The sequence below is a fragment of the Ambystoma mexicanum genome, chromosome 11, assembly GCF_040938575.1.
Source record: "Ambystoma mexicanum isolate Mex_15411 chromosome 11, UKY_AmexF1_1, whole genome shotgun sequence".
NCBI classification, from domain to species: domain Eukaryota; kingdom Metazoa; phylum Chordata; class Amphibia; order Caudata; family Ambystomatidae; genus Ambystoma; species Ambystoma mexicanum.
This window is the reverse complement of record NC_090934.1, coordinates 1,279,715,862-1,279,729,915: the sequence shown is the minus strand read 5'-3', so window position 1 is coordinate 1,279,729,915 and position 14,054 is coordinate 1,279,715,862. Positions and strand designations below refer to the sequence as shown.

Genomic DNA, 14,054 nt, shown 5'->3' with positions numbered 1-14,054 from the left:
GTGGGGCCTTGAAGAGCAAAGGGGGATTTGGGATGTGAAACCCCCTAAATTTACAAAAAAAAAAGAAGCCCTCAGTCAAGTCCTTTTCCCACTTTCTGGGGGCCGCACAAAATCGATCGAAATAAATGTGGTCTTTTTTTATGTGCGATCTGCAGAAAGCGGGAAAATGACATAGAACCAAGAGCATTGTTGACTATGCAAATACCACCTAAAGTAACAAATACAGAGATAGAGTTAAAGAAGGACACCTTGACCACACACACTACTGAAAGAGAAAAGTGAAGTGTGTGCAAAGGATTACTCATTGTACTTTTTAAAAATAAATACTTTTTAACTTTTGCAATTTATAATCCGAGCTAATACCCTGCAAACATGTTACTTACTATTTTTCATCCATTTGTTGTTTGACCTCCATATGCACTCGGACCTTTTTCGAAGCCTTCACTATCTGCGGCCGTCTATGACCCTTGAATTGTTGTAACTCCTATTGACATTGTTTTTTGTCCTGCTATATTACATTTTTGGGAACATCACATTGGTGAAAACTCTTATTCTAGTGAAAAGCATTCCATTCACGGTGGCATTGGCCCAACTATAAAGGCTACAAAAGTGGCTTGTTTATCTCAAAGGGCAATGCACTGATAGAGGAATAGTCCTGGAACATCATCGAGAGGTTCCTGGAGGTAAAACATTGTATGTCCCAAAAGAACCATAATCTGGTCCTGTTGACAGATCAGAATTGACCATTTCTGATGTTTTCTTTTATTTTAACCCCTTAAGTGCCAAGGACGAGTATGCTTGTTCTTTTTGCATAGACTTGCATAATGGAATTCAGTTGCATGAGCTAGCTTTAAACGCAGAGTTGGGTGCAGCGTCTATAATCGTGACCTTGCTCTTGTTTATTCGAGACCTTGAGGTTGATCCTCTGAGAAGGTTTTGATGGCAATACGTAAAAGATCTGTTATCCTGCACCAGTGGTGACCGGATGCTGTCCTAATATACTGACTATCAAATATCAGCATTCAGGATACTAGAGATGCCAAAAACACAGGAAAATGTCTGCATAACTGAGCTTCTTGGCCTCCTACTCTTTTTACTTGCAATCTGTTATCTAGCCTCAAAACTTTATCTATCAGGCTAACGTGCTGGATAAAACAAGCGTAGAACTTGTTGCTTTGAATGACTCCCTAAATGTGCAGGTTTTACACACATTGGTAGAAAAGGAAGGGAGATGCTTACTTGTCTGTGCACATATCGAACAACAGTTATTTATGTTGGCCTCAGTGTACACTCCCATTAGTGGCTAAGATGGTTTCCTGCGAGGCGGTCTCACTTTGCTGGACACATTTACACAAGGGGAAATTATACTAGTAGGAGATTATAACCTGGCATGGGCTCCACAGGTCTATAGGAGCTCGGGAGGGTAAGGGTCCATGCCAGCCCGATCTAAGGCACTGGAAGAGATGTGCAAGAGGTTTACTCTTAGGGATGGCTGGAGGTTACTGAAGGGCGACGAAAAAGTGTACGCCTATTTCTCACATGTACACAGCTCGATGTCAAGGATTGATTATATTTGGGTGACTCCCAGGCTTACGAGGAGGGTGTTAGAACTGGAAGTGGATTGGACGTCACTTTATGATCATGCACATTTGAAAATCACATTTAGCACCCACAAGAATGGGGGGATATTGTGTGGTTCCTCAGCAAGAATTTAAAAGATCCAGTACTCAGAGATGATAGGTGGGAAAATAGAAAAATATTTTGAAGAAAATGACCTTCTGAATATTAGTCAAGAGACGCTGTGGGACTCCTTTAAGGCAGTGCTGAGAGGAAAACTGAATGCGATAAAGGCCATGAGGGAGAAGCAGTGGGCTCACTTGGAGAAAGACCTATAGCATCAATTAAACGAGATCAGGCAGGCGTTAGTCTTGAAACAGTGTAAATCGTTATGTAGGGCATTCCCGCACACCCAGGGACAACTAGACTTGCTATGCACCCAAAAAGCAGAGAAATTCTTTCTCTACGTGAAGCAAAGATATTACATAAGTGCAAACAATGCTGATCGTCTGTTGGCTTGACAGCTTAAGGAAAGGACGGCAGCCCAAACCATACTAAAGATAGCCTCTGACACAGGGAATTTGGTGACTGAAAATAAGGTGAGAGTAGAAAAGTTTGCAGCATTCTTCGAAAGGCTCTACTCGTCTGACTCTCCAAACGAAAAAGCACAGGTGATCTACTTGGATTTGGTTCAGCTCCAACAGCTGACACAAGCTGAGAGGGAAGAGCTGGAGGGGGACAACCAAGTGGAAGAAGTGAAGGAGGTGATTAAGTCTGTCCCGCTCAACAAGGCGCCAGGCCTGGAGGGCTACCCAGCCTTGTTTCATAAGCAATTTCTATCCAAGCTAGCGCCTAGCTGACACGCCTGTTTAATACATATACAACGACTACGACAATCAGCAGATCCATGGAGGAGGCAAAAATGGTTATTTTTCCGAAACCGGATAAGGATCCTGGCAGCTGCGGATCACACAGACCCATCCCTTTAATTAATACGGACGCAAATATACATTCCAAAATCCTAGCTAGTAGGTTGACTCTGTTACTTTCTAAACTGAGAGCCCCTGACCAGGCAAGAGTTATTCCTGAGAGGCAAACCTTCGATAACATCCACAGAGTCTGTCATTTTATTGCAAAGATAGCTATCAAGCAAAAACCAGTGGTCTGGTCGAATTAGATGCTGAGAAAGCATTCCACCAAGACCCATAGTTGTTCCTTTCCCAGTCCCTTACACAGATGGGGTTTGCACCTAAGTTCTTGCCATTGATAAGAGCTAATTATTGTTCACCCTCAATAATGCTCTTCCTTAACGCACATCTTTCCTGGCAGATCCCTCTGATGTGGGGGACGAGGCAGGGTGGTTCTTTATTTATTTAAAATTTGTAGGGTGAACTATACAGCAAAAAGTGTTTCCAGGTGCCCTCATCTCTGCTATACTATGCTTTATATCTGGAGCCGTTCCTGTCAAGAATTTTTGCTGCTATGGCTGTTCAGAATATAGGGCTTAGGTGGGAAACGCATAAAATCATGGCCTATGCTGATTTGGGGCCAGTCAGAGGAATTGGACCCAGGGTATAGTTGTTGGGGCTCGGGGAACCTGGAGATTGCTTGTTGGCAAGAGAGCAAAGGAAGGCATTCATGGTCTAATTGATAGCCGCTTGCCTAGCCCTGGCACAGAGCTGGAAGCAAAATAAACCTCTGATGGGAAATGAATGGCTTCAGAAGGTCTGGATGTTCCTGGCTATGGAATGGGTCACGTATAGGCTACAGGGGGCAAACGAGGCCTTCGGGTACGACTTGGGGTTGGTTTTGGTAAATCTGCAAAGTGATTTCAAAATTCAGTGGTGCCCACAGAATCTACAAGTAATGGACTTCCTGTGATAAAGAAATTCCTAGTGTGCCGGGTCGACTGTGGGTGGGTTGGCTTCTCCTCTGACGATGTTGGGTGGGTGGGAAGGGGTGGGGGGATGCAGGAGAGTTTTTGTTGTATTTCATTTGTTCTATGCAAAATGAAAAACCCAATATACATATTTAACAAGAAATGTTTTTGTTATTTGACATTTTATTCAGTAGAACCAAACAATTTCCAGAAATGACTTAACTTGCCATTTAAAAGAGCATTCTTGCAAATAGAGTGTTAGGTAGCAGAGCTTTTATTGCACATGTAGCAATGGTTATAAAATGTGTAGGAAAATACAACCTACAGGAGAGTTGGAAATCTGAGCATACTTTTTGATCTGAATAAAACGTTTTTTCTCAAGGTTGTGTGATGTACGATTGTAACAAAACTATACTGCATATTCCTGTATATGTTGTTATTCTGACACTGATCAATGGTGCTATTTCTGTCCTTAGGCGATCCTTTCAATGGACAGTTAGAGGTAGAAGACAGGTCAACCTCGAAGGAAGACACTCATTCACCTGGTGATCCTAGCATATATAATACAAATCCATCCTCTCAAGGCAGGCAGCCTGGGCGATATCCTCCCCATGTGCCGGACAATCAGGTACCAGCTGTGCAGCCTCCAAGAAGACATCGGGAATACAACTGGAAGCAGATTGGCGCCACCGACTGTTCAACCACTTGTGGGAAAGGTAGGACCTGTTCAATATTATGGGTTAAGACAACGTCACAGTAGGGAGGCCGAGGGATCATTTAACAGGGATTTAAACAGCCTAAAGTCCATCCAATTTCTTTATGGCTAACATGGACTATCAAAAGCTGTTTTAGTTTTCTATGTGGTGATTCAGTTGGTGGGGAACCGGGTCATTAAATTAATGCATTATTTTAGCGACGTCATAGATGTCTTTTCAGATAGACCAAAATGCAACCTCAGATTAAGATGGTGGTAGAATCAAGACATCGCTATTACATCCTGAAAGACTATCATTGTAGGATAAACAATTCTTCATGACACTGTGGGTGGAAAAAACCTACTAAATCCACTGTTCACTACATTGTAATCAGTGTGAAAGCTTGGGTTGTGGACAATAATACACCAAATACAAGCATTCAGACTCTCCCCAACTCCGAGTCACTACCTGCATTCAAACCCTGTCGCTACACCTCTCTGTACCAAACCTGCTCCACAGTTTCTTTTTAACGGGCAATCCTGTACCTTCCTAGGTTTCTCCCTGTCTCACCCACCATGCAGGTGGATCTATATTAAGGAATAGCCATGCCTCCGTCGGCCATCAAGCGTCTCTCTCTCAACAGCCTTCTGTGATTTGGCTTGTATCCTAGCCATGGACTAATTTACTGAGGGGCCATTTTAGATTAGGACCATTTGTTCCATGGTCCCTTGTTTCCCTACTTCCGTCAGGGTCCACAATTGAGTACAATTACACTCTAAATAGGGGTGCTAGTAGCCATATAGACCTCCTGGCAGGGGAAGAGTCGTGATCACCTGTGCTGGGTGGGTTCCCACACCACCCGTGACAGTGTCAAGCCACTGACCCTGTCATAATATACTTAAGCATTTATCACCACCACAAATACCTGCAATTATACAAAGATTTTAATTGACCCACAATACTTTGTCAGAGAATTGAGCTTCCCTACTCGCAACCAGTCCTCTTAAGCTCCCCTTCCACCACTGCCTGGAATCTGTCTAGCAACATACGTTTAGTAGGTTTGGTCACTAGCGGCCTATTGCTCCTAGATTGTTCTTTTTGCTCACTACCGGTCTGTTGTAATCAGCTGTCTTTTTGGGTCCCTACTGCCCTACTGCTTCAAAATGGTAATGTTTTTGACCACTATCAGCCAGTAGTACTCACCTGCCATTTATGTTTAGTTACTACTTGCCGAGTGTATTCAACTTGAATATTTTGGTCGCTACCACCTATTTGCTCCTAAATTGTAAATGATTTTGGTGGCTATTGGTCTACCTTATGTATTTGTAATGTTTTGGTTGTTTCCAGCCTATTGCAATTTGTCCCTACAGGGCACATGATGGAACAATTATGTATACATCAACTCCGTACAACTCTTTCAGCTCAAATGTTCCAAGTGTCCCTCCACATTCTCCCCTCATATATATAACGCACATCACCATGATTCTGCCTATCCAACTCTTTCTCCTAACAATTATTTCTATCACAAAGCCTGCTCCTATCCCTAACATCTGTCCCCCCACTCTCCCTATGTTCCCACTCTAGCTAGTCCTCTATCTCCCTTCGCTACTTCAAAATGGCTCCCTGGCCACCCCACTCCATTGCACATACCTCACTCAAATCTTATCTACCCTGTCTGTCTTCCCACTACTACTCCTCCACCTACCTCGTCATGTTATGCTCCCTCCACTGACTTCACTTGGGCCTCTGGAATGCCCAATCCTTCTGCAATAGAACCTCATTCATTTCTGATGACTTTGGCTCAGATCACTCCATACTCCCCGCCATGGCAATAAATCAAACCTGGATCCCTCCCATGACAAGTCCACTCTGGCTGTAGTTGATTTACTAAAAAAAGCTGTTGTTGTTGGCCTAATGGTCAGCAAGGATACACCATCTGCCCTTCTTTCTCACTTGAAAACATCTACAGCTAACCTCTTGCTACCGCCACACTTCTCGTCTACCGCACACCCAGAACCCTCAATCTCTTCTTCTCCAAACTTAATAAGCTACTTGAATCTAACTCAGCTGACATCCCCATGGTCATTATGGGTGACCTCAACTGCTCCAACATCACTAAGGCCTGCCAGCTACAGCTAGTTCTATGTCATTTCATCGCCTGCAGTTTCATCCCCTGTCTTTTTGATGTGTACATTCTAATGAAAACTCTCATAGTTAATTATTTTATTTTTTGGGGCTGGGGTGCCCCCCAAAATCCCCCTCCCACACTTATTTTTAGCAATTCCCCACCCCCCAAACCCTTATCTGCCCTTTCTCACCCCCCCCCAAACAATTCAATGAGCATATTTGTCGTAATATACACGTTAAAATGCCTGGGGATGAAAGGACATAGTACCCTACAGCTTGACTCCACCCTCTCGGACCACTCCCTAGAAAACCTGCACAACTTCCCATTTACACACATTTGAACTCCTTCATTCTCACCTCCCTATCCTTAGCGTTGCGATATTCAGCTCTCTTTATTGACCACTCACTTAGTTTATCATCTTGATCCCCTCATCAAACAACTCCACCCTCCCTCTTCCTTCGCAAAAATGAATTCAAACCATACACGGCGCATGTCCAGCCCTCCCTTGATGTTCTCGTTTTCTATGTACCCATGCCATTAAACTTGCCTATGCAGAGTTCAATGACACACGTTTCGCCTTCCTAGACAGCCACTATCCTGCTGGCTCCATAATTCCCTCCCACCGTTGGCATCAACATTGGATCTTTCAGTCATCCAACAGTATAATGCAACCATGAATTGCCACCCCGGCATGCCTGGCACAATGTGTTCTCCCCATTCCTTCTCTCTCCCTGTAAACACCCATCTCCCTTGATATTAACCCTAGCCCACCAGAAGGAATATTTAAAACCAGACAAAAACATCACCAGTTAGTAAGCAAATGAGCACCTCCACCGCCTCACCAGAGAGAATCAACTGACCCTAGTCCACTCCTCTGTATAATTACATATTTTTTTATTATTATGGATATGTATATCACTAGCTTATTCTGGCACTAGGTCCTTATGCACATCCTTTTTATTTATGTCTCTTTGCCTCCTTCTAAAGTGTACTTAGATCTATGCCGCCCCTTCATCACCTGGTCCTTGGCTCAATATTACACCAACCACTTTACTGTCAAGGCACCAGATTCAGGGCCTGCCAATGCAATATGTACTCCAGTCTATGTACATTGTTTCAATGCAAAGTGACATAACGAATGCTCAATACTTCCAAGTACAAATTCAGATAGACGGTGCTAGTGATTTTCCAAGTGCAGATTTTGGGAAAATTTCAGCTGGAACTTCAGGAATTCTATGTGAATCGCAGAGGTGAGATTCGTGCACTGTGTGTTGTTTACTGAAGCTTCAGGTAACCCGTCTGTGCTCAAAGATGCACCCAGGACACCACAAAGATAATCAAGCTCCCCTCCTGTAGCCAAAAACATTCTATCATTCCTGGATTCTGTTGCTCAATAGCAAACAAGTTCTAGGCGTTCGGCTATAAAGCCATCAAAACAAGTCTATTTGCCTAAATGCTTCTGTCTTTTACTCTGTACACTACTGTAACCAAATAACTATACTTTGTAAACCTTGTGGATATGCTGTAACCAAGTAAGCACCGTCTGAATTTAATCTTGCTTGCTTACACTTTCTTGTAAAAAGCGCGTCAATGCCTTTGAGCTGCAGTGCGCTCTACAAATGTAAAAACAAAATAAAAAACAATAATACAAATCAGCTTTATGTTTTGGTGCCTAAAACCAAAGAAATGAAAAACCAAGGTGCTGCGATGAAAATTACTCTTTGCAACTGTTTTCAACATTCTTCTGCCGTATGACATCCTTTCATTGCAGGATGTTTATTCGCTGTTTTTTTTACGTGATTTTTTTGCCAAAAAAACTCATCAAATTTTTTTCAGGGGGGGTTGGAAAAATATGTATATTGGGTGTGGGAGTTCGGGGATATATAAAACATTTAAAGAGGTGGGGGGTTGGGAGGGAACCCCCCAAAAATTAAAAAATTAAAAACTCGAGTTTTTTCATAAAAAAATCTGTGGTAAAAAAGCCAGCGAAAAATCTTCCCACGATGAAATGACATGGAACCGCTTCTGCTTACTCCATCAAACAGATAAAGGGTCATATCACCTACCAAACCCTGCCTGAATGAATGGACAGGTATGGTTTCATGATGGCGAGAAAAGCTTGCGAAGAGTACGATTCATCTCTATTGAGATGTCCCTTGATCTCTGAGCCTCCCTTGCCCACACTCACCAATACACTTCCGACAAAAATGTCTCTGTATGGTGGAGGGGAGGGGGAATCTGTGGTCTCCTGCCTTGGAGGTGGGCAGCAGGGGGCTTCACCACTGTGGATTCACCGCCACATGTTGTTGTTATCTATAAGATCCTCACTTCTCCCCTCTGTGCAAAGCCAAGATATAGGCTAACAAATGTCGGCCAACATCCTGGTAGTGTTTTGGCAGGCCGCTCTCGGATACCTGCTTGGTGCACAATGCTAGCGACCATTGAATTGAGGGCCATATTATCATAAGCCACATCATGATACAATCCAAATGCAGTCCCGCAATGTTGTCTTGCGCGGGCTCCCACCAGAAAAGATTCCTCCACGTGTAAGGGTTTCCCTCCCACACCAGGGCTTTCTGTGGCAGGTACTCACTGCTGCCCAGTGTTAAGGGGCATCACATTCGGTGGCATGACACAAAGCGTTTTCCAGTCTGTGTCCTGATGAAGAATATTTCTGAAGTTATCTCAACCAGTTGAAACTATGCTAGTACAGATTTCGTCCATGATTGTGTTACTCCATCCAAACCTCTAGAATTCTAAGAACTGTGCTGCTTGAAATGGAAACAATGGAAACTCTCTCTCTCTCTCTCTCTCTCTCTCTCTCTCTCTCTCTCTCTCTCTCTCTCGCTCTCTCTCTCTCTCTCTCTCTTTCTCTCCCTCTCTCTCCTTCTCTCTCCTGGAGTTGATATACACAATATTATTCATACTTAACTTCAATGAGTTCGCCTGGGATATGTTAGTCCCGGCCCAGACTTCCAGCAATTCTGCTCTGGCGTGCTATGTCGACATTTGCTTCATGCAGACTTAATGCAATAAAATGCTGAACATTCAAGCCAATATCCTAGGCCAGCGCTTTCTCCTGGACCCGTCTGGATATGTCAGTTTCCATGTCAGGGCGAGTAGCAGACCCCCTGGCCAGATTGCAGATCAGCTGTACAAACATGGAGGTCATTAGGAGGCAGCTTCAATAACCAGCAAGCAGATGTTAGTCTCTTCCCTTTAGGTTTCATTTCTTTGGCTTTAGCACTGACCTATGGTGGGCTCTTGGCAGCAGCAGAGTGGTTTCTAAATGGTTCATGACTGCAGAATCCGTGTTTATTAATGTCTTTGGTGCTGTTGTTCCTTGTTTCATTTCCTTATATTCCAAATTCACCTTCTGATCACTAGAGTGCCGCTCTGAGAGCCCTGCGGTCAGTATCGCCACTCTCACTGCTCTCAGCTCGGGACTCCATGGTCAGAAGTTGTGCCGCCCTTAGATCCCTGAGGGGAGCAGCCCTTCCCCCAGGCCACTCCTGACAGACACAACCCGGGCATCAAATGCGCCTTACCTTAATGAGGAGTGGGCAGGGGGTGGTTACAGCTACCCCGCTGTAAAACATATTCAGTCTCTGGAGGATAGTCTCGGGAGGATAGTTCAGGGGCAACATGCTCGCCTTGGAAGCAATAGGATACGGAGCAGCACTGGTTCGATCCCCAGGTCTGCGCTTAGAAACCTCTGGGTATTATAAAAAAACAATCATATAATTCGCCGGGCCGCTCCTCCGTCCACATCCCGCTGTGCATATGGTTGCTGGGAACGAGGCAGTTCCCCGCAACCACTCCAGAAAGATTGCCAATTTTTATACAGCTTTATCATTGCATTTCTCTAGAAATGGATGCATTTCACACAAAATAAAGTCAAATAAGAATAGGAGAAAAGCGGTCAATGGAGAATCACAAGTGATCAACTTTATCTGTCACACCCTTCCATTAGAATATCCAGACCTTGCTATTCCAGGAGTGTGTGTTATCTGCCTCTGCAGCGATTGGCTGTTGAAGATGTTGTAACTTCCTTTAGCCAATTGCTCTTCTTTTGCTGGTACCCACGATATTAAATATGAAAGCAAGACAGCAACATCATATGATAGAGCAGAGAACCTAGTATGTAAAGCAGCTGGCGGTGATAGTGTGTCTAGTGTATGGTATCTGGAAAAATAATCAAATCCAAAAAAAACAGAGGAAGATATTACCACATTTTTTGGGCTTATTAGTATTGACATTTTATTAAAATATAGGTGTGGGATGGGGTAAGGATATTAGTTAAGGTCAGGGGTAAGGTGGGAGCAGGGGTATCACCCCCATTATTAGAAGAAAACAATTTGGTAATTTCTCCTTTAGATTTTTGAAATTCGATCATTTCATGGTAATCCAAACTGTATCACTGTTCAAAAACCAGGACATGTTAAGAAAAGGAAAACATATGCTGCCTTGCAATCACAAACTGTTTAGCAACAGCAACAAGATCACTGTGTGCAAGAGGCCTTCCCAGGGTTTGGGGATAGGGTCCTGAAGGCCAGCAAAGGGGTAGGCGGAGTCTTCAACTACACCCACCCTAATGGACGCCCTCGGGCTCCCCTCAGTGGTCGGGAGTGATATTACCATGATCAAATCCCGTCATCCGGGCCCCACACGTTCTAGTAGAAATTGTGTACAGCATCCCCTAGACCACACTTTAAAAGGAAGCCCAGGCTATCTAAGTGGGTGTAATCTATGCATCCACCTCCACCCTCATCCTTCTGAGTGCCTATTGGCTCATCAATGCCAACTGCTAGAATCCCCCATTGGGGTATTAAGTGATTGACATGATATGTGTGGTATGCATGAAAGGAAGCATGTTATGCTGTGCTACTTTATATGTATATTGGACCCATCACCGCTGTAGTGGTCTTACGTCACCTAGACTTCCTTATGTACATACTGAAAATGGGACCCCTAACAGCACCCCACATATTCAGTATCAGACATGCTTCCGTAATACTGTAATTGTGCCAGGGATGCTAAAATGCGTGCTGATGATCAGTGCAGCGTGGCATATTTGTTCTAATTCGTCCACAGGTCTGTATCACAAATGTGGCAGCTCATTAAGAAAAACGTGAGGAAACACGAATTGGTCTCAATATAGTGAACAAAAACCTTTGCCAAGTTTCCACTTGTTGCCACTATTTTTCAGCTTATTTCATGAACCTACATAGCAAGCATGTTCAGTTCTTCAGCACAGTATCCATGCCTGCTCCACATTTTCATATTTTATTTGTTTGTTTTTTTCCCTTATTTGGAGTTCAACAAAGACGTTTGTTGGGGAATGGGGGCATGTTAACTGCACGTGCATGAACCCTACTCACAGACTAGCGGTAGAGACCATGGTGCTGAGGGGGTCAGAATCTGATATAACATCTCCTAGGCAAAGGTCTATGCCACAGAAACACCTTTGGTACAATAGGAAAACCATACCACATAGTGCAAGAGAATGGTAACACAGGTGTGCAATGTCTGTAGTTGAGCTAACAATATGTATATGCTGATTGAAAGGCTGTTTGCATTGAGAGAGCAGCCTACGATAACAAGACATACAGATAGATAGAAGCACATCTTGGTAAGTAAAAACACATGTAGACACAGTAGTTTGAAGGTTAAAGCTATAATCGCCGGACCGTGAACCACATGTCCTCTATGGGCGGGGATTGGTCTGGAGTACGTTTCCATTCTGCACAGACCAACCGGTATCATTAATTTCCTGTACATTGGGAAGTATCATGTACTGGACATTGAAATTGCACAGTTTCATATTGGGTCATTGTCAGGACTCCTGAAAGTGACTTGATTATGTATCATATCAGAAGACTAAGGGAACACACAAAGACTGGCGCCGGAATATCGTTAAAGGGTTTTAATAAGCGACAAGTTTTGTTCCTGGCATCAAGATGGTTGAAATAAGATTTGCGTGGTCCTTCTTTGACCACTTTGATGTTTTGAGCGCTGTGGTGCAAATATCTCGGAAACGGTGCGTCCTAGAGCCTTGAAACATGGTTTCCTTGATGTCCTGTTCCTCGTATCCAGACACTTGAAATGAGCTCTGTTTGGTCCTGCTGTGACCATTTTTATGTTTTGCCGCTTCTAGGCAACCATGTCATGTGTTTCAAAAAAAGGTAGCTGGCGCTCCTCTCCAGAAAGAACATGGCATGATAACCTGTTCTGAGGTGAGAGTTTGCAGCACACGCTTTTTGCTCACTGTGCCTTTCACAGTTGGGAAATATCCATTTGCATATCAGTCTTTGTCCCGCCCATATGGGCAGTCCAGCACCGAAATGCTATGGCAATTCCACTCTGAACAAGAGTACCAACAGCAACCCCATAGACGTGTTTCAGCCTTGTTGGGCCTCATCAGTGAGGTGAAGCTGTGTCTCTCTGAGCACAGTGAGCAGGGAGTCCACGTCTGGTTCCCCCCAGGTAACTCAGGGTGGCCAACCCCAAGTTCCTTGTAAATATTTCAAAAAAAGGTAGCTGGCACTCCTCTCAAGTTCCTTACTTGGGGTTGGTCACCCTGAGTTACTTGGGGGCAACCAGACGTGGACTCCCTGCTCACTATGCTCAGAGAGGCACAGCTTCACCTCACTGATGAGGCCCAACAAGGCTGAAACACGTGTATGGGGTTACTGTTGGTACTCATGGACCTGCAGCTGGTGGTGGTAGCTCCTGGGGTGAAGAGATGGTAATAGCTGATGCCATTTTTGAAAATAAAAATCAGCTCTGCTAATATTCTTCCAAGCATCTGCTGTGTCTTAGAATGCAAATGGATAATCGGTCAAAATATGTCTAAAAGCTTTGCAACATTTCCAGCTGGAAACGTCTTAAATCAGCTAAAAATGCAGTTTTGAAATGTTTGCGAAGCCCAGACCCGTTCGGGAAGTGCAGACGCATTTGCAAACGCATTGTCATGTTGCACGCTAGCGCGTTGTCACGTGACAATGTTGCAAAAAGTTTGTAGAAGAGTTAAAAATGTTGGTAGAACGTGGGGAATAGCAAAGTTTTCAGGTCAAACTCTCTACATCTGCTGAAAATGCTGCTATTTTTGAGGTAAGTATGATATTAGGAAGTTGTAGCAAATTAGGGTGCACTGGTAAAAAAACCATGAAATGCATTGAAAAAACGTTGTTAAAGGGAAATTATGGTTAAGCTGCACTAACAAAAACCTATGAAATTCAATGAAGAAACTGTGTTAAAGCCACGTTATGGTCACAAGTAAAACCGAATCCCCCCAGAAATGTGCCAGTTATGGTACGATAAGAACCCATAACTCACGCCACCACTGTGCACTGCTAAGACTAACACCCAGGACATGAAAGATGGTTTTACTTGTTACCATAACATGCCTTTAACAACGTTTCTTCACTGAACTTCATAGGTTTTTCACTGATATACAAATATCTATGCATAGATGGAAGATAGATTATCAACTGTCTAATCATTTTCAACTTTTGTTGTCAGACCTTCCTTCAAAAGGGCAAGAAGTATGATGTGGTCGAATTCTAAAGGTTGAAGGTTTGTACAAAGCACTTTGCCCAGGCTTTGTAGCTTGAGAGAGTGAAAGACACGGCGCCTAATCATGATGATAATAATATAAGGCTTCAGTATAGAGCTTATGTTGAAAGGAAAAAGGCGCTATACAAATGAAAGAGTACGTGACATTATTTTGCATTACTCCCATGATGTTTAATAATAGTGTCCTGTAATACTCACTTTAATGGCACAGTTTGTC

General features: G+C 43.6%; 1 protein-coding gene across 2 annotated transcripts in view; it reads left to right on the top strand.

The window, feature by feature from the left end:
* THSD4 (thrombospondin type 1 domain containing 4) overlaps nucleotides 1-14,054 on the top strand; it is a 1,773,455-nt gene that overhangs the window by 1,655,203 nt on the left and 104,198 nt on the right. For both annotated transcript variants that reach the window (XM_069624755.1, XM_069624756.1), the window contains one exon: nucleotides 3,913-4,152. In XM_069624755.1, coding sequence (XP_069480856.1) covers nucleotides 3,913-4,152 — 240 coding nt within the window. The remainder of the gene's footprint in view (nucleotides 1-3,912; nucleotides 4,153-14,054) is intronic.